The 21518-nt window shown below is 41.4% G+C and overlaps 1 protein-coding gene across 1 annotated transcript; it reads left to right on the forward strand.

Moving 5' to 3' along the window:
- Positions 1-6743: 6743 nt before the first annotated feature.
- On the forward strand, positions 6744-20058 carry BRK1 (BRICK1 subunit of SCAR/WAVE actin nucleating complex). Its single transcript, XM_080674749.1, has 3 exons — positions 6744-6963; positions 18770-18852; positions 19107-20058. Exons 1-3 carry the CDS (start codon positions 6846-6848, stop codon positions 19131-19133), a joined length of 228 nt encoding a protein of 75 aa, XP_080530875.1. The 5' UTR covers positions 6744-6845; the 3' UTR covers positions 19134-20058.
- Positions 20059-21518: the final 1460 nt, after the last annotated feature.

The following is a 21518-nucleotide window of genomic DNA, read 5'->3' on the forward strand; positions in this document are numbered from 1 at the left end:
AGAGTAGACTAAAAGAAGCAGAGGACCGCTCAGTGAGCTAGAAGACAAGGTAGGAAAAATACCCAAGTAGAGCAGCTTCTAGAAAAAAAAATTAAAAAGCAGAAAGAGAGCCTAAGGGAACTTTGGGACAACACAAAACAATATCTGCATAATAGGGGTTCCAGAAGGAAAGGAAACTGAGCAAGGAATGGAAAACCTGTTTGAAGAAATAATGACAGAAAACTTTCCTGATACAGGGAAGAAAAAACCCACACAAATCCAAGAAGCTCACAGGGTCCCAAACAAAATGAACCCCAAAAAACCGACACCAAGGCACATAATTAAATTGGCAAACACCAATGACAAAGTAAGAATCTTAAAAAGCGGCCAGAGAGAGACAAAGTCAACTACAAAGGAAACCCCATCAGACTAGTGACTGGTTTCTCAATGGAAACTCATCAGACCTGAAGGGAATGGAATGAAATATACAAAGTCATGCAAAGGAAGGGTCTGAATCCAAGAATACTGTACCCAGCAAGTCTATCAACCAAAACTGAAGATGAAATCAGGAGCTTCACAGACAAAAAAGGACTAAGGGAGTTTATTACCACCAAACCAGCAATGCAAGAAATGCTGAAGGGTCTGCTGTAAAAAAAAGAAATAGGAAGTGAAGAAGGAACACAGGGGTAAAGAATAAAAATGGCGACAAATAAGTACCTATCAATAATAACTTTAAATGGAAATGGATTAAATGCCCCAATCAAAAGACATAGGGTAATGGATTGGATAAGAAAACACCACCCATATATCTGCTTTCTACAAGACACGTACATCAGAAAAAAAAGATGCATACAGATTGAGGGTGAAGGGATGGAAAAAGGTTTTTCAGGCAAATGGAAATGAAAAAAAAATCTGGGGTAGCAATACTTATACCTGACAAATTAGATCTCAAAGTGAAGGACATAAAAAGAGATAAGGAAGGCCACTTCATAATACTAAAGGGAGCAATCCAACAAGAAGAAATAACTCTGGTAAACATATATGCACCCAATACAGGAGCACCCAAATACATAAAAAAAAACTCCTGTAGGATATCAAGGGAGAGATTGACAGCAATACAATCATAGTAGGAGACTTTAATACCCCACTATCATCATTAGACAAATCCTCTAAACAAAAAATCAGCAAAGAAACATCAATCCTAAATAACTCACTAGACCAGATGGAATTAATTGACATCTTCAGAACATTTCACCCCAAAGCCACAGAATATACATTCTTCTCAAGTGCACATGGGTCATTTTCAAAGATAGACCATATGTTGGGACATAGGCAAAGTCTCTTCAAATTCAAGAAGATAGAAATCATATCAAGAATCTTCTCAGACCACAGTGGCATAAAACTGGAAATCAAGTACAATAAAAACAACCCAAAGAAATCAAACACATGGAGACTAACAGCATGCTATTAAACCATGACTGGGTTACCAGAGAGATCAAAGAAGAAATAAAAAAACATCATGGCAACAAATGACAATGAAAACACTACAATCCAAAATCTATGGGACACAGCGAAAGCAGTCTTGAGAGGGAAGTTCATAGCTCTACAAGCCTACTGCAAAAAAAAAGAAACAATGGTAATAAATTACCTAACCCTACAACTCAAAGAGTTAGAAAGAGAGCAACAAGAAAAGCCCAGTGTAAGCAGAAGGAAGGAAATAATAAAGATCAGAGTGGAGATAAACGACATAGAGACAAAAAAAAAAAAAAAAAAAACAATACAAAAGATCAACAAAACCAAGAGCTGGTTCTTTGAAAGGATAAACAAGATTGATGAACCTCTAGCCAGGCTCACCAAGAAGCAAAGAGAGAGGACCCAAATAAACAAAATCAGAAATGAAAGAGGTGAAATAACAACAGATCCCGCCGAAATACAAAGGATTGTTAAAAAATACTACGAACAACTCTATTCCAACAAACTGGACAACCTGGAGGAAATGGACATATTCCTAGAAAAATATAACCTTCCAAAACTCAATCAGGAAGAATCTAAACAGCTCAACATGCCAGTAACTATGGAAGAAATCAAAGCAGCTTTCTGGCAAACAAAAGCCCGGGGCCAGACGGCTTCACAGGAGAGTTTTACCAAACATTCAAGGAAGAACTAAAACCTATCCTCCTCAGACTATTCCAAAAAATTCAAGAGGAAGGAACACTTCCATGCTCCTATGAAGCCAGCATCACCCTAATACCAAAACCAGATAAAGACAACACAATGGAGGAGAATTACAGGCCAATATCCCTCATGAATGTAGATGCTAAAATCCTCAACAAAATTCTAGCAAATCGGATCCAGCAGTACATCAGAAAGATCATACACCATGACCAAGTAGGGTTTATCCCAGGAATGCAAGGATGGTACAATATCCGCAAATCAATAAATGTGATACATCACATAAACAAATTGAGAGATAAAAATCACATAGTCATATCAATTGATGCAGAAAAAGCATTTGACAAAATCCAACACCGCTTTTTTTAAATATTTTTATTGATTTTAGAGAGGAAGGGAGAGGGATAGAGAGATAGAAACACCAATGACGAGAATCATTGATTGGCTGCCTCCTGCACGCCCCCCTCTGGGGATCGAGCCCGCAACCCAGGCATGTGCCCTTGGCCGGAATCAAACCTGGGACCCTTCAGTCTGCAGGCTGATGCTCTATCCACTGAGCCAAACCGGCTAGGACCAACACCCTTTCTTGATAAAAACTCTCAACAAGGTGGGAATAGAAGGATCATACCTCAACATAATAAAAGCTATATATGATAAACCCACAGCTAACATCATACTCAATGGGCAAAAACTAAAACCATTTCCCCTAAGAACAGGAACAAGACAGGGATGCCCACTCTCACCACTCCTGTTCGACATAGTACTGGAAGTATTAGCCATTGCAATTAGACAAGAAGAAGAAATAAAAGGCATCCAAATTGGAAAAGAAGAAGTAAAGGTGTCCTTATTTGCAGATGACATATTGTACATAAAAAACCTGAAAGACTCCATCAAAAAACTAATAGACTTAGTGAATTCGGCAGGATACAAAATTAACGCCAAGAAATCTATGGCATTTCTATATACCAATAGTGAACTTACAGAAAGAGAGACTAAAAAAGTAATCCCATTTACCATCACACCAAAAAAAATAAGATACCTAGGATAAACTTAACTAAGGAGGTAAAAGACCTATATGCGGAAAACTACAGGACACTGAAAAAAGAGATAGAGGAAGACGTGAACAGATGGAAAAACATACCATTTTCATGGATTGGTAGAATCAACATCATTAAAATGTCCATACTACCCAAAGCAATCTATAGATTCAATGCACTCCCCATTAAAATACCAATGACATATTTCACCAACCTAGAAAGAACTCTCCAAAAATTCATCTGGAATAAAAAAAGACCCTGAATAGCCACAGCAATCCTGAGAAAGAAGAACAAAACAAACAAACAAACAAAAACAAAACAAACAAACAAACAAAAAAAGAACAAAGTAGGGGGGATCTCAATACCAGATTTCAAGCTGTATTACAAAGCCATTGTTATCAAAACAGCCTGGTACTGGCAGAAGAGCAGACATATAGAACAATGGAATAGAATAGAGAAATCCAGATATTGATTCAAACCACTATGCTCAATTAATATTTGACAAAGGAGGCATGAACATACAATGGAGTCAAGGCAGTCTCTTCAATAAATGGTGTTGGGAAAGTTGGACACATACATGCAAAAAAATGAAACTAGACCAACTTACACCATACACAAAAATAAACTCAAAATGTATAAAGGACTTAAACATAAGATGAGAAACCATAAAAATACTAGAGGAATCCACAGGCAGAGAAATCTCAGACATATGCCGAAGCAATTTCTTCACTGATACCACTCCTAGGGCAATGGAAACTAAAGAGAAAATAAACAAATGGGACTACATCAAAATAAAAAGCTTTTTCACAGCAAAAGAAACCATCAACAAAACAACAAGAAAGCCCACTGTATGGGAGAACATATTTGCAAATGTTATCACTGATAAAGGTTTAATCTCCAACATCTACAGGGAACTTATACAACTTAATAAAAGGAAGATAAATGATCCAATAAAAAAATGGGCAACGGACCTAAATACAATCTTTTCAAAAGAAGACAGAAGGTTGGGTGTGGCGAGAGCAGAATGCCTGAAGAATGGCTCCTCTGTGTATAACACATCCAACAGCACCTGGGGCTTACTCCTCACGGGTGGCAGAATACTATGGCCTTCTGTGACATTATGCCCTATACATGAAAAAAAAAAAAAAGAAGAAGAAGAAGACAGAAAGAAGGCCAAGAGACACATGAAAACATGCTCAAAGTCACTAATTATCCGAGAGATGCAAATCAAAACAACAATGCAGTACCGTCTCACACCTGTTAGAATGGCAATCATCAACAAATCAACAAACGACAAGTGCTGGTGAGGATGCAGAGAAAAAGGAACCCTCGTGCACTGCTGGTGGGAATGCAGACTGGTGCAGCCACTGTGGAGAACAGTATGGAGTTTCCTCAAAAAACTAAAAATGGAGCTCCCATTTGACCCAGTAATACCACTTCTAGGAATATATCCCAAGAAACCAGAAACACCAATCAGAAAGGATATATGCACCCCTATGTTCATAGCAGCACAATTCACCACAGCTAAGATTTGGAAACAGCCTAAATGACCATCAGCAGATGAGTGGATTAGAAAACTATGGTACATCTACACAATGGAATACTACACTGTTATAAAAAAGGAATTCTTACCATTTGCAGCAGCATGGATGGACCTGGAGAACATTACATTAAGTGAAATAAGCCAGGCAATCAAAAATACCACATGATCTCACTCATTTATGGAAAATAAAGAACATTATAACCTGATGAATAAAAAATAGATACAGAGGCAGTAAAGCACCGAACAGACTGTCAAATTACAGTGGGAAGGCTGGGGAGTGTTGGGGACGGGGGGCGGGGAATAGATCAACCAAAGGACTTGTATGCATGCATATAAGCACACCAATGGACACAAGACACTGGGGGGGGTGGGATGAGGGCATGCGACAGGTGGTAGGGGAGGGTCAATGGGGGAAAAAAAGGAGATATATGTACTAATATATGTAATACTTTAAACAATAAAAAATATTTAAAATATAAAATAAAATAAATAAAAGACTTTATTAAACCCTGTTCAGTAGGTGTTCTGGCAGAGTTACCCAGACTCTGAAGGCTTTTGTTGCTGCATTGGAATGATCCCTGTGCAAGGAGACAGAATGTACTAGTATAAATGTTCGCCTATCTAGAACAAGAAAACAGATTCATGTCTTCTTCCCTTGACTTCCTGACTGAAAACCTTTCTCTGCCTTCTATTAAACCTCAGAAAGACGATGCTGTCCCATTCTCACCAAGCTGAAAAACTGAACCTTTCACCATAGTAAGAGTGATCCGACAACTTTGACAGCATCACTTAATTACCTGGATCACTGAGGGAAGACAGATCTACCCAGTTGACTCCTATATCCCTGGTGCCTGGCTATCGAGGTGCCTGGCAGTATGCAGAAGGTACTTGGGGAGGAATTAACTAATGGCCCACCTGCCCTTCCCTTAAACACCCAGAAAGTTGGCCTTGCACTTCGGGAACTATATAACACAAATTGGAGCTGTCACCTTTTGTCTGGCTCTTTGGGTGAAGCTGAGTGGGGAGACTGGGGACCAAGAGAGGGGTCAGGCTGAGATTCTGGTTTGAAAGTCCAGATAGTCTAGAGAAGCTTGTCAAGAATTGTCAGATGCTGTATGTTTGTGTCCCTGTGCAAGGAGAACTAAGTGGAGATTGGAGGAATCGTCAAAATGCAGAGATGGGCAGAGAATTACGACTTTTGGAAGAGACTAAAATGATTTTGAATTACAAAACTTTTTTTTCAGTAAATTTTTAATTTTCCTCTTGTTTTTTAAAAGCAAATAAAATAGTTTTTTATTGCACAGTTGTTTTTTAATATATATATATTTTATTGATTTCAGAGAAGGGAGAAGGACAGAGAGATAGAAACATCAATAAAAAGAATCATTGATTGGTCGCCTCCTTAACGCCTCACACTGAGGATTGAGCCCGCAATCCAGGCATGTGCCCTGATTGGGAATCAAACCGAGACCTCTTCCTCCATAGGTTGATGCTCAACCACTGATCCACGCTGGCGGGGCAGGATATTTTTTTCCATTGTTTTTCAGAGAGTAGAAGGGAGGGAGGGAGGAAGGGAGAGAGACAGAAACATTGATGTGAGAAAAACACATTGACTGGTTGCCTCCCGCATACCACCCTGAACTCACCTGCGCTCGATCTTGTCTTGTCATTAATTTACAAATTTCCCCTTGCTGGGTATTTTGTTCATTTGATAAATTTAAGGTGGAACATCATATTGTGTTGTTGAAAAGCATTTTTAAAATAACTTGGGCTTAATGTGATTTAATCGGTTATGCCCAATTTATTGCTGACACAGACCATAACCTAAGTCTGGAGCAGCTGAGGGAGTGGGTTGGTGACGCGAGCCCACGCTGCCCCTAAGCGCCAGCGACCGGGTATTGCGGTGGGTTGGAGGCTCCTGGCGCATGCCTACTCCATTTTCACGGTCGGAGTTGAGCAGAGCAAACGCCGGCGAAGATGTAATGTCGCGCAGGCGCATCACGATTCTAGTTAATACGTGGTTGCCGAGAGAGGGTGTGGGCTGGCGGCGCAGGCGCGCGGGCGTCCGGGAGGATCGGGGCGCCTGCGCAGTCGCACTTCCTTAGGCGGCGGCCATGGCGGGACAAGAGGATCCCGTGCAGCGGGAAATTCACCAGGACTGGGCGAACCGGGAGTACATTGAAATCATCACCAGCAGCATCAAGAAAATCGCGGACTTTCTCAACTCGTTCGGTCAGTGGGCGAGCAGCGGGCAGCGGGATGGAGGGAGGTCTCGGAGGTTCGGCCGGGCGCTGAGAAGCTTTGACGGGCTCTCTCCGGGAGATCTCTGCTCTCGCTCTTCTCTTCCTCCTTCAGGCCCTGTCTTCCTCCTCCCTCCCTGACCTCAGGCTCCACTGGGCAGTCCCTGTAGGGTTACCCTGCTCCATGCTGCTGAGCTCATCGACCTTATTGCCATTACTCCGGATCCGTTGACAAGTTCTTCCTTTTCCCAGACACGTCAGGCAGCCCCATCCAACCTGTGCGTCCTCTCTTCAGTAGTCTTCTTGCTTCCTTTGCGCTCCTCTTCCCTTCCAGTTCCCACTTTACATTCAGAGTGCTCCTTCTGGAACATAAGCCGTGGCCGTGTCGCTGCGCTGTGTATAGACCCGTGCCGGTTTCCCATCTCCTTCAGGATCGAGTGGAAACCCTTTAGCGCCATGCCTTTTACTGCCTGCCCCATTCAGCCTTCTCCTGTCTGTTCCTTCCTGTCTCCCCTCTTTGCTGTGCTGAGTGTTAGGAGATAAGGTCAGAGGTAAGGTCCAGGTCGTGTGGAGTCATGGAAATCTTCTCTGTATTGTTAAGTATCTAGCTGGCAGTAGGTGTTCTTTCTGCTTCTAGCAAAATCTTTCCTAGGCATGGCCTGCTCATGACAGTCTTTATTCCGTTTTTTTTCTGGACAGCAATCCTGTAACAGAATCCCATCCCCATCCCATGTTCTTCAAATGTTTAAGAACTGGGTAGACTTAGTAATCACAAGGTGTAGGGACCACATCTAGTGATCTTTTCAAACTCATGTGCTTCTGTTCCACAAATTCAGCAAAATTAAGCAATTAAAATTAAGTAGGGGAAATGATCTAGAAAAAAAGATGTTAAAATATATTACTTTCTAGCTAGAGGTCTGATGAGTTCTAAGGACAGAACATGGAATTTGTCAGAAAGCATCAGCAAGAGAGACTAGTTCTCAGTGCAAGACTCTCAGGACTATGGAGGACACAGAACAAAAACCACTTCCTGAGTCAAATAATTTTTTTTTAATTTATTTTTATTGATTTCAGAGAGGAAGGGAGAGAGAGAGCTAGAAACATCAATGATGAGAGAGAATCATTGATCGGCTGCCTCCTGCACACCCCACACTGGGGATCGAGCCCACAACGAATCAAACTGTGACCTCTTGGTTCATAGGTTGACACTTAACTACTGAGCCTTGCTGGCCGAGCCTGAGTCAAATAATTTTATCTTAAAGATGAAATAATAACTTCAGAACAAAGCAGAACATTGTTTTTTATTAATATATTTACATATAAGGTATATAGGACTATAAGCTTGATGTATCTTGATATGGTGGACTTCCTCACTTTCCAGGGATTGGGGGTGAAGATAATATTATTGAGAGAATAGTGTGAATTTATATGTCAATAATACATATTCATACAAAAAACTTGCTATAGCGTTTGTAGTAGGGAATGGTATCAAGAAAGTATAGATCTCGCCCTAACCAGTTTGGCTCAGTGGATAGAGCATCGGCCTGTGGACTCAAGGGTCCCAGGTTCGATTCCGGTCAAGGGCATGTACCTTGATTGCTGGCACATACCCAGTAGGGAGTGTGCAGGAGGCAGCTGATAGATGTTTCTCTCTCATTTATGTTTCTGACTCTCTATCCCTCTCCCTTCCTCTCTGTAAAAAAATTAATAAAATATATTAAAAAAAAAAAAGAAAGTATAGATCTCAAATACCCTGAAATTTTTTGAGGACTGAGTGAAGGAACACGATTTAGTGAAAGATAAGTGGGTTTGGAGACAGAAGTTCAAAGAAACTGGACTGATTTTAATGAACTGAAAACATTTGAGAAATACTGACATTTACCCTGATACTCAGATATTCTGAGTTTTCTCAGAGACATTTTTTAAAAAAATTCCATGCAAAATCTTTCAATGTTAGTTCTCATAACTGGTTTCTTCTGCTTTTCCAATAATTAGGGGGTTCTTCACAGCATTCTTTACTCATAACATTCCCTCAAAAGAAGGACCAGGTAAGAGAAACCAAAAGATTGCATGCTAAGGGAGAGATGGAATGATGACAAGATCATAGCTTTGGTTTGGTCTGGAAAGGCAGTGGAAAATAGTTGGAAACATCACTGACATGGAGAGTTTTAACTTTAAAAAGTAGAATTAAAAGACTTCATTCATCTGGTATATAATATCAGATACGTACACATAGAATATCCAAGCAACACTCTAACCACTGAGAAACACTGGCCAGGGCTATATTAACAAATTTTTAATTTTTTTTTTTTTAATATATTTTATTGATTTTTTACAGAGAGGAAGGGAGAGGGATAGAGAGTTAGAAACATCGATGAGAGAGAAACATCGATCAGCTGCCTCCTGCACACCTCCCACTGGGGATGTGCCCGCAACCAAGGTACATGCCCTTGACCGGAATCGAACCCGGGACCCTTCAGTCCACAGGCCGACGCTCTATCCACTGAGCCAAACCGGTTTCGGCAATTTTTAATTTTTATCTTTGCCATAAATCTTGACATATCATAGCCACTAAATTTATATAGTGGGTGAGTCTTGTACCTGACTGAAAATTGTAGAGTCTGAACTTAGTATTTGCCGAGGAGAAATATATTTTTTTCTTATTTTGTTAGCAAAGAAATACCTGCTCTCAGATTTTATCAAATGTATGTGAGTCACATTTTGTGATTAGAGAATAAAGACTTTTCTTTTTATTCAAGATTTCTAACAAGTCTTAGGCTGAGGAAATAGACACAGAATTCTAATCTTTAGGAGCCGGAAGAAATGGCTTCCCTTAGCTTAGGCGTTTATTCTCCCTTAAAGCGATGGCAATGACCTGATGTTTGGAGTAATTACTAGGTGGTTTTGAAAATTTTGTTTATTTATTTACTTATTTTTGATTTTAGAGAGAGGGTGAGGGAGAGAGGGATAGAAACATCAATGATGAGAGAGAAAGAATCATTTATTGGTTGCCTCTTGCATGCCCCACACTAGGAATTGAGCCTGCAACCCGGGCATGTGCCCTAACCAGGAATTGAACCATGACCTCCTGGTTCTCAGGTCGATGTTCAACCACTGAACCATGCCGGGCTTTGAAAAATTTAGTAATTGAATTTAGTCATTTAAAGAAAAGTACAAAATTATAAGTAAGAACAGAACTATGAAGCAAGAGTGAAAGTTAAAGCAATCTGACTTAGCAGGTAAAAAGCTGGTGAAAACTGGCACTATAAGAGTTTAGACAAAGACCAACAGGCTGAGAAACTGGATAAATCATAAGAATATGCTTGAGTATACTGTCCTAGCATTGGATGACTTGAGATGAGTGTGTATGGGATGTATTTTTTTATTCTAAGCCCTTAGCATAACTCCTTAGTTCTGATGTGTATCTGTGGGGCTTGCATTGAGTTTATGGTACTGTGGTTTGGTGGTGCAAAGATTTAATAGGAGTTTACTTTGAGGATGCATCTGGAGCTCTTTGAAAATGGCAGCAGTACTATAAGCCTCACCCTGTGCTTTGGAAAGGGAAGTTTTTGCAAGATAGCCAGTGGTATCTGAACAGCTTTTACTCTGTGATTCCAGCTGGTGAAAGTAAAATCACAATCTCTGTAGTTTTCTCTTTCAGGGTTGGAGGACCACCTCAACCCGAGAATGCACAGATTATAAAGCAGTGATAACATCCTAGCACTAGGCTTATTTTGTATTTGGAACTGAAGTTTCTAAAAATAGATTGTCGTAGATGATGGTTTTGTTTTTTTAAATATGTTTTTATTGATTTTCTTTTAGAGAGAGAAGAAGGGAGAGGAAGAGAGAGATAGAAACATAGATTGCCTGCCCTCTGCACGCCCCCTTCTGGGGATGGAGCCAGAAACCTGGCCATGTGCCCTGACCGGAAATTGGGAATTGAACCAGCCACCTCTTGGTGCATGGGTTGACGCTCAACCACAGAGCCACACCGGCCTGACGGTTGATAGTTTTTTTTGTTTTGTTTTGTTTTTGTTTTTTTAAAGGACAAGTATTGTCATTATTTTTTTTCTTTTTTTTAAATATATTTTATTGATATTTTACAGAGAGGAAGGGAGAGGGATAGAGAGTTAGAAACATTGATGAGAGAGAAACATCAATCAGCTGCCTCCTGCACACCTCCCACTGGGGATGTGCCTGCAACCAAGGTACGTGCCCTTGACCGGAATCGAACCTGGGACCTTTCAGTCCGCAGGCCGACGCTCTATCCACTGAGCCAAACCGGTTTCGGCGACAGTTGATAGTTTTTTATTTTTATATATTTTTTCTGGTTCTAAAGCTAGAGAAGTGTAACAAAAAAATAGAGAATGTGACTATTTTTAAATCTGTTTTTATACTTCACCAACAGATATAGCAATATACCATGCCTGTTGTGATCCAGCTGTGGGTCAGATGTCTTAGAAAGGAGAAAGTAAGAATAAATGGACAAATTTTAAAAAAAATTAGAATTTTTTTTTGAGAAATAAGACTTACCTGCAAAAATAATTCAAGAGAAAGACTTGATTTTTGTAGGCTAAGGCTATGTGCTTGAGTTCAGAGAAGGAGCTGTTTGGTAACTGGCATTTGTCAGTAGTGATAATGTATACAATTGTCCCTCCTTATTGACTGTTTCACTTTCTATAGTTTCAGTTATGGTCAACTGTGGCTTGAAAATATTAAATGGAATATTCCAGAAACAGACAATTTATAAATTTTAAATTGTGTGTCATTCTGAGCAGTGTGATGAAATCTCTTGCTGTCCCACTCTGTCCTGTCCAGGACATGAATCATCTCCCTTTGTCATGCATAGCTACGCTATATACTAACTGCCTATTAGTCACTTAGTACCCAGCTAGGTTACTGCCATGGTATCACAGTGCTTGTATTCAAGTAGCCCTTATTTTACTTAATAATGGCCCCAAAGCACAAGAGTAGTGATGCTAGTAATTCTGGTATGCCAAAGAAAAGCCATAAAGTGCTTGTTACATATGGTCAGTAGCCTAACACTGTATTACAGTGCCTACGTCATTCTCACCTCACGTCATCTCATTACATGGGCATTGTATCTTCTCACATCATCACAAGAAGGATGAATATCCTATATAATAAAAGCCTAATATGCAAATTGACTGACCAGCAGAACGAGCTGTTGCTATGATGTACACTGACCACCAGGGGACAGATATTCAAGTCAGGAGCTGCCCCCAGCCCACAGGCCCCAAGCCAGCCAAGGTGGGTGCCAGCAAAGCGCCCCCCCATTGCCCTGCTAGTTGCCTCCCTCTGCAGGAGGTGACCGGCACCGGCAGCAGCAGGGGGCAGGGCTGGTGAGTGGGCGGTGCCAGGGTGGCCAAGGCGGGTGCCAGTGGGGGCCCTGATCGCCCCACTGGTTGCCCCACAGATCGGCTCTAATTGCTGGCCAGGCCTAGGAACCCCACCTGTGCACGAATTTCGTGCATTGGGCCTCTATATATATAAAAGCCTAGGTGACCAGCCGACCACCCGTCGGCTGGTAGCTATGACGCACAATGACCACCAGGGGGCAGACGCTCAATGCAGGAGCTGCTGAGCGACAGCAACTTTGCAGAGTGCTCTCTCACACTCCGCGACCTCTCGGGGGATGTCGGACTACTGGTTTCGGCTTGCTCCCTGCAGGCCAGGCCTAGGGACCCCAGCTGCCTGAGGGACCCTGCTCACTCCACAGACACCCTTCGAGTCCCAGCGCTGCCCCAGGTGCGGCTGGCAGGGGAGGGACCGTGGGAGGTTTGCTCCAGGACATGTTCAGCCCATCTCGCCCAGTCCTGCCCCACTGGTCACCTTCTAATTAATTTACTTTCAATGTGCATGAATCCGTACATCAGGCCTCTAGTAGTACAATAAGAAATTTTGAGAGAGACCACGTTCACATTACTTATTGTTATAATTGTTCCATTTTATTAATAGTTATTATTAATCTCTGTGTGCCTAATTTATAAATTAAATTAGTTTATAAATTAATTGGTTTATAAATTAAACTTGGGACGCATTACCCGTGGTTAAGGGGGACTACTATATTATACCATCAAGCACCCTGACAAGGACAGCTGGCATTTTCAGTTAAAGTCTGGTGATAATCTTACCTAGTAAAAGAGAAACATGCAAATTAACCATCACTCCGCTACGCCCACAGCCAATCAGAGTGAGTATGCAAATTAACCCAACAAATATGGAGGTTAATTTGCCTATGCAGGTGCAGAGCGGCTGGGAGGGGCGGGGCGCCTGCTATGAGGGGAAGGGGGGCGGCGGAGGGAACTACAGGAGCGGTGCTCCGAACAGAAGCGAGGACTTGCCGGCTCCCAGGCGGCTGGGAGTGAAGCCAGGGGAAGGAAGGGCTATTCTTGCATGAATATCGTGCAACGGGCCTCTAGTGTACACAAAAATGCACTCTGGTTTCAGATTTATTCAGCTGCTGAATGCTTTCCTTGTGTTTTATTTGAACCAGTATGTATTTAATGTATATAACTGAAGTTTCTAGAATTGAACAATTTAAATTTCTCAACACTGCTTATTCATGTAGGCCAGTAGCATCATGTTGTTCTTGGATTCTGATTCATGACCAGATTGACAGAACAGAACAACAATCCAGAAAGGAAACCTCCCTCTTACCACCCTGCGTCTTTGGATATTTTTGGCTCTTTTTTGTCAGTGATAACATTCATGCTGTTACTGAATAGCATACATGATGTGTCTTTGAGCTTCTAAAAACCACACTAAGCCCTAACCGGTTTGGCTCAGTGGGTAGAGCATCGGCCTGCTGACTGAAGGGTCCCAGGTTCAATTCTGGTCAAGAGCATGTACCTTGGTTTTGGGCACATCCCCAGTTGGGGGTGTGCAGGAGGCAACTGATCGATGTTTCTCTCTCATCGATGTTTCTAACTTTCTATCCCTCTCCCTTCCTCTTTGTAAAAAAAATCAATAAAAAATATTTTTTAAAAAAACAACACCACAACCACACTGAAAGAGATTTGGTCCTGGTGGGCAGTCATGGCAAAGTATATCCAGGAAAAGTAGGGTACTGAGGTACTTTTCTACTCAAGCCAGACCTGGGAATTTGAAGAAGCAGTACAAGCAGATAAAAGGACAAGAGTGAAAAAAAAGAATGAAGAACCCTGGCCAGTGTAGCTCAGTTGGTTGGAATGTCATCCTGTACACCAAAAGGTGGACGGTTCAATTCCTCGTCAGGGCACATGCCTAGGTAGGGGTGTGTATGGGAGGCAGCTGATTGATGTTTCTCTCTCCCTTCCTCTCTGTAAAATGAATTTCTAAAAATTATTTTAAAAAATTAAAGAAGAATGTCCAGAATAGGCAAACGCATACTCCCATATGCACCCCACCTGGGGATCGAACCCACTATCTAGGTATGTGAACTGATCAAGCATCAAACCTGCAACCTTTTGGTGTACAGTATGATGCTCCAACCAACTGAGCCACCCGGCCAGGGCACTAATAGAGGTTTCTTTTAGAGATTATGAAAATTAGATTATGGTGATCACTGCACAATTCTGTAAATATTCTAAAAACCATTGAATTATATGTTTTAAGCAGGTGAGCCTTATGGTAATAAATTATATATCAGTGAAGCTATTTCTAAAAATGAATAATGAAGAGTAGCCGTGAAGATGGATGAGTGAGAAAGGATCTAATATGAAACAAAAAGAAAAAAATGAACTAGAAAGTGGAAGAGTCAGGCTGCAAGCAAATTTTAAGGGATGTGGGGAATAAATTATGGCTTCAGAGGCTCAGGAGGATGGTAGCAATGTAATGCGGAAGAATGCCATGCTGGGTAGTGAGGAAACTGGGTTTTGATCTCAGCTCTGCCACCCTTTTGTCCTGTTAGTTACCCATCATGAATACTCCACTTATCTAGGCCTTTGTTTCCCCACTTGTAAAATTAGTGGAGCCCTGGTCCGGTAACTCAGTTGGTTAGAGCATCATCCCAATATGCCAAGGTTGCAGGTTTGATCCCCAGTTGGGCACATAACTAGTACAAGAATCAACCAGTGAATGCATAAGTAAATGAAATGACAAACTGATGTTTCTCCCTTCCTCTCCCTCTGAAAATCAACAAATAAAATTTTTTAAAAAAATTAGTAGACACAAACTTCTGTTCTACTAATACCAGAATCTTTTTTTTTTTCAATAAACATCTATGTGCCAGGCAAGACCCTAAGATTAGAAAGATTAATAAACGGCAATATCTGCAGTCCTAGATAGTTTGGCTCAGTGGATAGAGCATTGGCCTGCGGACTGAAGGGTCTCGGTTCGATTTCGGTCAAGGGCATATGCTTGGGTTGTGGGCTCAATCCCCAGTAGGGGGCGTGCAGGAGGCAGCTGATCAATGATTCTCATCATTGATGTTTCTCTCTCTGTCCCTCTCCCTTCCTCTCTGTAATCAATAAAAAATATATTTTTTAAAAAAGGCAATATTTGACTTTTTTTTGGTCCTCAAACTTTTTATTTTTATTTTTTTAAATAAAACTTTATTCAGATTATTACAATTGTTTCTCCTTTTTCCCCCCATAGCTCCCCTCCACCCGGTTCCCACCCCACCTTCTGCCTTTACCTCCCCCCCACTGTCCTCATCCATAGGTGTATGATTTTTGTCCAGTCTCTTCCTGAATCCCCCCCCCCCGTACCCCTTTCCCCCTGAGAATTATCAGTCCACTACCTTTCTATGCCCCTGATTCTATTATATCCACCAGATTATTCTGTTCCTCAGGTTTTTAATTCACTTGATTTTTAGGTTCACTTGTTGATAGATATGTATTTGTTGTTCATAATTTTTATCTTTACTTTTTTCTTCTTCTTCTTCTTTAAGAATACCTTTCAGCATTTCATATAATACTGGTTTGGTGGTGATGAACTCCTTTAGCTTTTTCTTATCTGTGAAGCTCTTTATCTGCCCTTCAATTCTGAATGATAGCTTTGCTGGGTAGAGTAATCTTGGTTGTAGGTTCTTGCTATTCATCACTTTGAAAATTTCTTGCTACTCCCGTCTGGCTTGCATAGTTTCTGTTGAGAAATCAGCTGACAATCGTATGGGTGCTCCCTTGTAGGTAACTAACTGTTTTTCTCTTGCTGCTTTTAATATTCTCTCTTTGGCTTTTGCTCTTGGCATTTTAATTATGATGTGTCTTGGTGTAGTCCTCTTTGGATTCCTTTTGTTTGGGGTTCTGTACGCTTCCTGGACCTGTAAGTCTATTTCTTTCACCAGGTGGGGGAAGTTTTCAGTCATTATTTCTTCAAATAGGTTTTCCAATATTTGCCTTTGATTAACTCATTCTACTGGGGAAACAGTCACGTAAATAAATTATAAAGCACAAGCACATAAGTATCACTTGGTTTTGTTGCATGAACATTTACTCATGTTATTAATTATTCTTCAAACTGGTAATTTTTTAGTGACTGTTTTTTTGTTTGTTTTTTAAAATATATATATATATATTTTAAATACATTTTATTGATATTTTACAGAGAGGAAGGGAGAGGGATAGAGAGCTAGAAACATCGATGAGAGAGAAACATCGATCAGCTGCCTCCTGCACACCTCCCACTGGGGATGTGCCTGCAACCAAGGTACGTGCCCTTGACCGGAATCGAACCTGGGACCTTTCAGTCCGCAGGCTGACGCTCTATCCACTGAGCCAAACCGGTTTTGGCAGTGACTGTTTTAATAGCTTCTCATAGATATGTATACTTTACCAAAGCATTCCTAAGTAATAGTGGTGAACATTCTTGTTTGTTAAATCTTTATCTAAAGATAACTGAAGACCAACTATGTAAGTAACTTATGAATTAGAAATTCAGCCATAAATATTTAGGTAAATAACAGAGGAGGGAAAATTATATCCATCTGTCAAAGACCTCTCAGAATTCAATTTGAACTGAGACTTGAAGGAGAATGTTTAGATGAGTAAGATTTGCGTATGATGAAATGAAAATTAAGGCAAGATCAGGGTATAGGAAGATTTGTCTCAAAATGGGTGCCAAAGCATTTTTGCATAACATCCAGGGAAGAGATGAAAAGAAAGGTTGTGAGCTAAGTGTTAAATCATTGAGTGGGAGTGCATCTCAGTGAGTGGATATTTTAGATTTAAGTGAAGATTATTGAGAGACTAGAGGCCCAGTGCACGAAATTCATGCACTGGGGAGGAGGGAGTCCCTCAGCCTGGTCTGTGCCCTCTCATAGTTCGGGACTCCTTGCTCCATACTGCCCGCCTGCTTGCTGCTCCTTACCGCTCGGCTTGCTGCTCCTTAGCTGCCACGGAGGCAGGAGAGGCTCCCGCTACTGCCGCTGCGCTCGCCAGCCCTGAGCCCGGCTTCTGGCTGAGCGGCGCTCCCCTTGTGGGAGCGCACTGACCACCAGGGTGCAGCTCCTGTGTTGAGTATCTGCCCCCTGTTGGTCAATGCGCATCATAGCGACCAGTCATTCTGGTCGTTTATTGTAATGGTTGCTTAGGCTTTTATTATATAGATGACTGAACCATGTTGGAAGAAGTGGTAGGAAATAATTAGCATGCCTAGAAACCTTTTTCTCCTGTGTATTGATAATAGTTGTAGAAAGAGTATACAAGTCTGTTAGAGAAGTTTGCAGAAGACAGGTATTTTAGGGAAAACCTACATTTCATTTTGGGTAAGGTGGTGAAAGAAGATTGAAAAAGGTAGAAAAGGAATTTTGCAGATGTGGGCTTCAAAAGATATTTGATGTTCAAGTTTTCTCTGATTCTGGAAGGCCTTCGCAGATATTGATGAGACCTTAAGTGCCCTTGTAAGCAACGGCAGTGCTGTGGCTTCCATTAGCTTAGAAACACTGACACCTTCCCTTCTTCCCACAGTCTCTGCTGCTTTCTTGGCCTCTGCTTTTCCTCCCTATTGAGATTATTTTCTTCCTCTTTTTATTTTTCCTCTCTTGAAACTCTTAGTTTGCCTATTACCAAATGGTCATCTGTACAGCGTTGGTCTATTAGTTTCCTATTGCTGCCATAACAAATTACCATAAAGGTAGTGGCTTAAACCACATAAATTTATTATTTTATAGTGGTGTAGATCAGAAGTCTAAAACTGGCTCACTGTGCTGAAATCATGTCAGCAGGGTGCCTTCCTTTCTGGAGGCTCTAGGAGAGGATGTGATTTCTTGCTCATTGGGTTGTTGGCAGACTGGCTGTCTGCTGAGAGCTGTTCCTAGCTTCTGATGATCACTTGCAGCTCTTGGCTCATGGCCCCCTTTCTCCATCTTCAAAACCAGCAATGGCAAGTTGAGTAGCCCTCACACTTTGAGTCTTTTTCTGCCTTTACTCTTCCTTTCTCATCTACATTTAAGGGCTAGTGGTTAGATTGGGCTCATCTAGACAATCCAGGACCTCAAGATTCTTAACTTTAATCATATCTACAAACTCCCTTTTGTCATGTAGGGTACATACTCACAGGTTCCAGGGATTAGGATGTGGACATCTTTGGGAGCCATATTCTCTGCCTACTGCAGATCCACTGTAAGCAGCTGTATTCCTAAGATACTTCTCACTTTGTCCTCTCCATTCTTCTGCTTTGCCTACCTGCTCCCATTTGTACTCTACATGACATACCTTTCCTCTTCTTCAGCTTAGGGGTGAGAGAGAGAGAGAGAGAGAGAGAGAGAGAGAGAGAGAGAGAGAGAGAGAGAGAGTGTGTGTGTGTGTGTGTGTCTGGAATGACATTAATCCTGAATATCAGTCTCCTTTTACCAGATATGTCTTGTCGTTCAAGACTCGCAACACTAAATGAGAAATTGACAGCCCTTGAACGGAGAATAGAGTACATTGAAGCAAGGGTGAGTATGATGGCCAAGATGTTTCCTTATGAGGTTAGTCAATGGCTGTGCAAGAGAGAATGCACATTGCTACGTCTTGCTAAAACAAACAGGCAAGCAGAAATAAGTTTAGAGAAGTTAAGTACCTTGCTTAAATTTGAACCAGGTTTCTGAGACTCTAAAGCTATCTTCTTTTCTACCACTCACTATTGCCTAGGATCTAAAATACCTCTAATCCTTTTGAATTTATCTAATGGTCAATTTTCCTTCTACAGGTGACAAAAGGTGAGACCCTCACCTAGAACTGTGCCAGACTGCTGCTGGGAAGTTGCTTTACAGAACACAGGCCTACGTGGGAAAGGTCCCAGCAGCCTTCCACTCCTTCTCTCTCCTTAAAGAGCAACAGGGCTTATTCTTGTTTTTCTTTCTTAAAAAATGTGGCCTTTGGGCTCTGCCATGTTCATCTGGCAGTGTGATTATGGCATGTGGGGAGAAGTCCAGGGGAACTCTTGAAAACAGGCATTTTACCTTTTCAGTAACATTTTGTAAAACTACTTGTCAATGTATTTGAGGCACTCAGAGCCAAAAGCCTGGGACTTTTTATTAAGGTCCTTTCCATATCTCTCTCTCTCTCTCTCTCTCTCTCTCTCTCTCTCTCTCTCTCTCTCTCTCTCTCTCTCTCTCAGATTTTCCTTACAGTTCTCATTGCCTCTGCATTGATTCTATAAACAGTCTTTTCTCCTCCCTACCTTTGTTGGGAGGTAGCAGACAGTCCTGGCTGAGAGACTCATGCCCTGGCAAGGTGGCTGCTAGAGAATGTTGTTGCTAATCCACCAGTTTTTTGTCCCTCTTGGGAGGTCAAGGTCAGGTCCCCACTTGGCTTGAAGGGACATTTTCATTTTTTTTTTTTCTGTCACTTGGGGTGTTTGCCTCTGATATTTCCCTAATAAACTCCTCAACTTTATCTGACTGCTGTGATTGTGGTGGGAGAGGAGTTCGAGATGGGACTCCTCTATTCCACAGAAATCTGTGTGGAATTATTATTTTAACAAAACTTTCAGGTGTAGCTGCTTGATCAAAACCTAGGTGGCTTACCAGCCTGAGCCCTCATATTTGGACTTTGAGCTGACTAATTTATCCTGGGAATCATTTGGTCGTTCAGCAGGCATTTTGCCAAGTGCTTACTTTGTAGATACATTATGTTCCAATAAAAGATACATCATTGAATGAGGCGTGATGCTTACAGTCTTTTGCAATACCAGCATTCACACAATTTAACCACAATCCAGGGTTTTAAAACCAGGTTTTATAAGGTATAAGCCAAATGTCTACTTTTTTTTAAAGCTAATAGTTTAAACAGAAGAATGTAAAACTTGTCATTTCCAAAGCTTGCAACCTTTTTCAAAGGCTTATACAGTCACCTAGAAGTCATTTAGTATTGCCCTTTTCCTTTCCTCAGTCCCTGCCATCCTACCATGCTAATACTACAGCTCTGGGTTGATGAATTCTCTAATTTAGTGTCTGCCTCCTGTAACGTACTTGGGTTTCTCTTCTTAAATTGCCCAATTGAATGACTTGCAAAAGGTAGGAAATCAGTAAATAACAATTGAACTGACTTATAGAGCTCAAACTGCTTTGTACTTTTAGAATCCTTGCTTAGACCTTTGGAAAATAGTACCTTCATTTAAAAATGGAATTTTAGCCCTACCTGGTTTTGCTCAGTGAATAGAGCATTGGCCCCAAGGACTGAAGGGTCCCAAGTTTGATTCCAGTCAAGGGCATGTACCTCAGATCCCTGGCCACGGTCGGGGCATGTGCAGGAGGCAACCAGTTGATGACACATCGATGTTTCTGTCTTTTCCCCTCCCTTACACTCTCTCTAAAAATCAATGGAAAAATGTCCTGGGGTGAGGATTAACAACAACAAAAACACACACCAACAAGCAAAACTATAAAAATGGAATTTTACAATGGAGACAAAATTGACATTTGATTTGGTAGTGCTATTTTTTGAACATTATTGAGCTCATCTTAGAGTGTTTTTAAGAGTCACTTGAGTTAATTATTCATAGTATCTCCCCTATCCAGGATAAAGAATTACATACTTCTAAAGTTCAAGTTTTAGGTTATCTGGTGTTCTGTAGTTAATTTAACAGATATTTATTGAGTTCCTCCTATATGCAAGGACTATAACATGAGATAATAATAGGGGCAAAAGTGGTGATAATCTATAAGCTGGAGAAGCCCTCCAATGAGATTACATGTGAAAATGCTTGATAAATTTCTTATGGCCCAATAGATATTAATCAGTTAATCTATATTTATAAAAGCCTAAGCGATCATTCGACTGGTAGCTATGATGCGTACTGACCACCAGGGGGCAGATGCTCAACGCACAGGCATGGAAACATGGAACAGACATGAATCTCAGAGGGAAGGGGGGAGGGGGAAGAGAAAGGGCGGGAAGAAATTAACCAAAGACCTTACATGCATACTAGAGGCCCCATGCACAGAATTGTGCACTGGTGGGGTCCCTTGGCCCGGCCTGCATGGATCGGTCCAAAACTGGCAGTCCGACATCCCCCAAGGGGTCCCAGATTGCGAGAGGGTGCAGGCTAGGCCGAGGGACCCCATGCACTAGTGTGCATGAATCCATGCACCAGGCCTCTAGTTTATTAATGTCAAAG

This window comes from Plecotus auritus (genome assembly GCF_963455305.1).
Source record: "Plecotus auritus genome assembly, chromosome: 6".
Taxonomy (NCBI): Eukaryota; Metazoa; Chordata; class Mammalia; order Chiroptera; family Vespertilionidae; genus Plecotus; species Plecotus auritus.

Bases quoted from the DNA above. Each gene is read 5' to 3' on its own strand.
- BRK1 (XM_080674749.1), top strand. From the start codon at position 6,846: ATGGCGGGACAAGAGGATCCCGTGCAGCGGGAAATTCACCAGGACTGG. The intron at 6,964-18,769 runs GTCAGTGGGCGA...TCCTTTTACCAG, and splicing joins GGACTTTCTCAACTCGTTCG to ATATGTCTTGTCGTTCAAGA. The intron at 18,853-19,106 runs GTGAGTATGATG...TTCCTTCTACAG, and splicing joins TAGAGTACATTGAAGCAAGG to GTGACAAAAGGTGAGACCCT.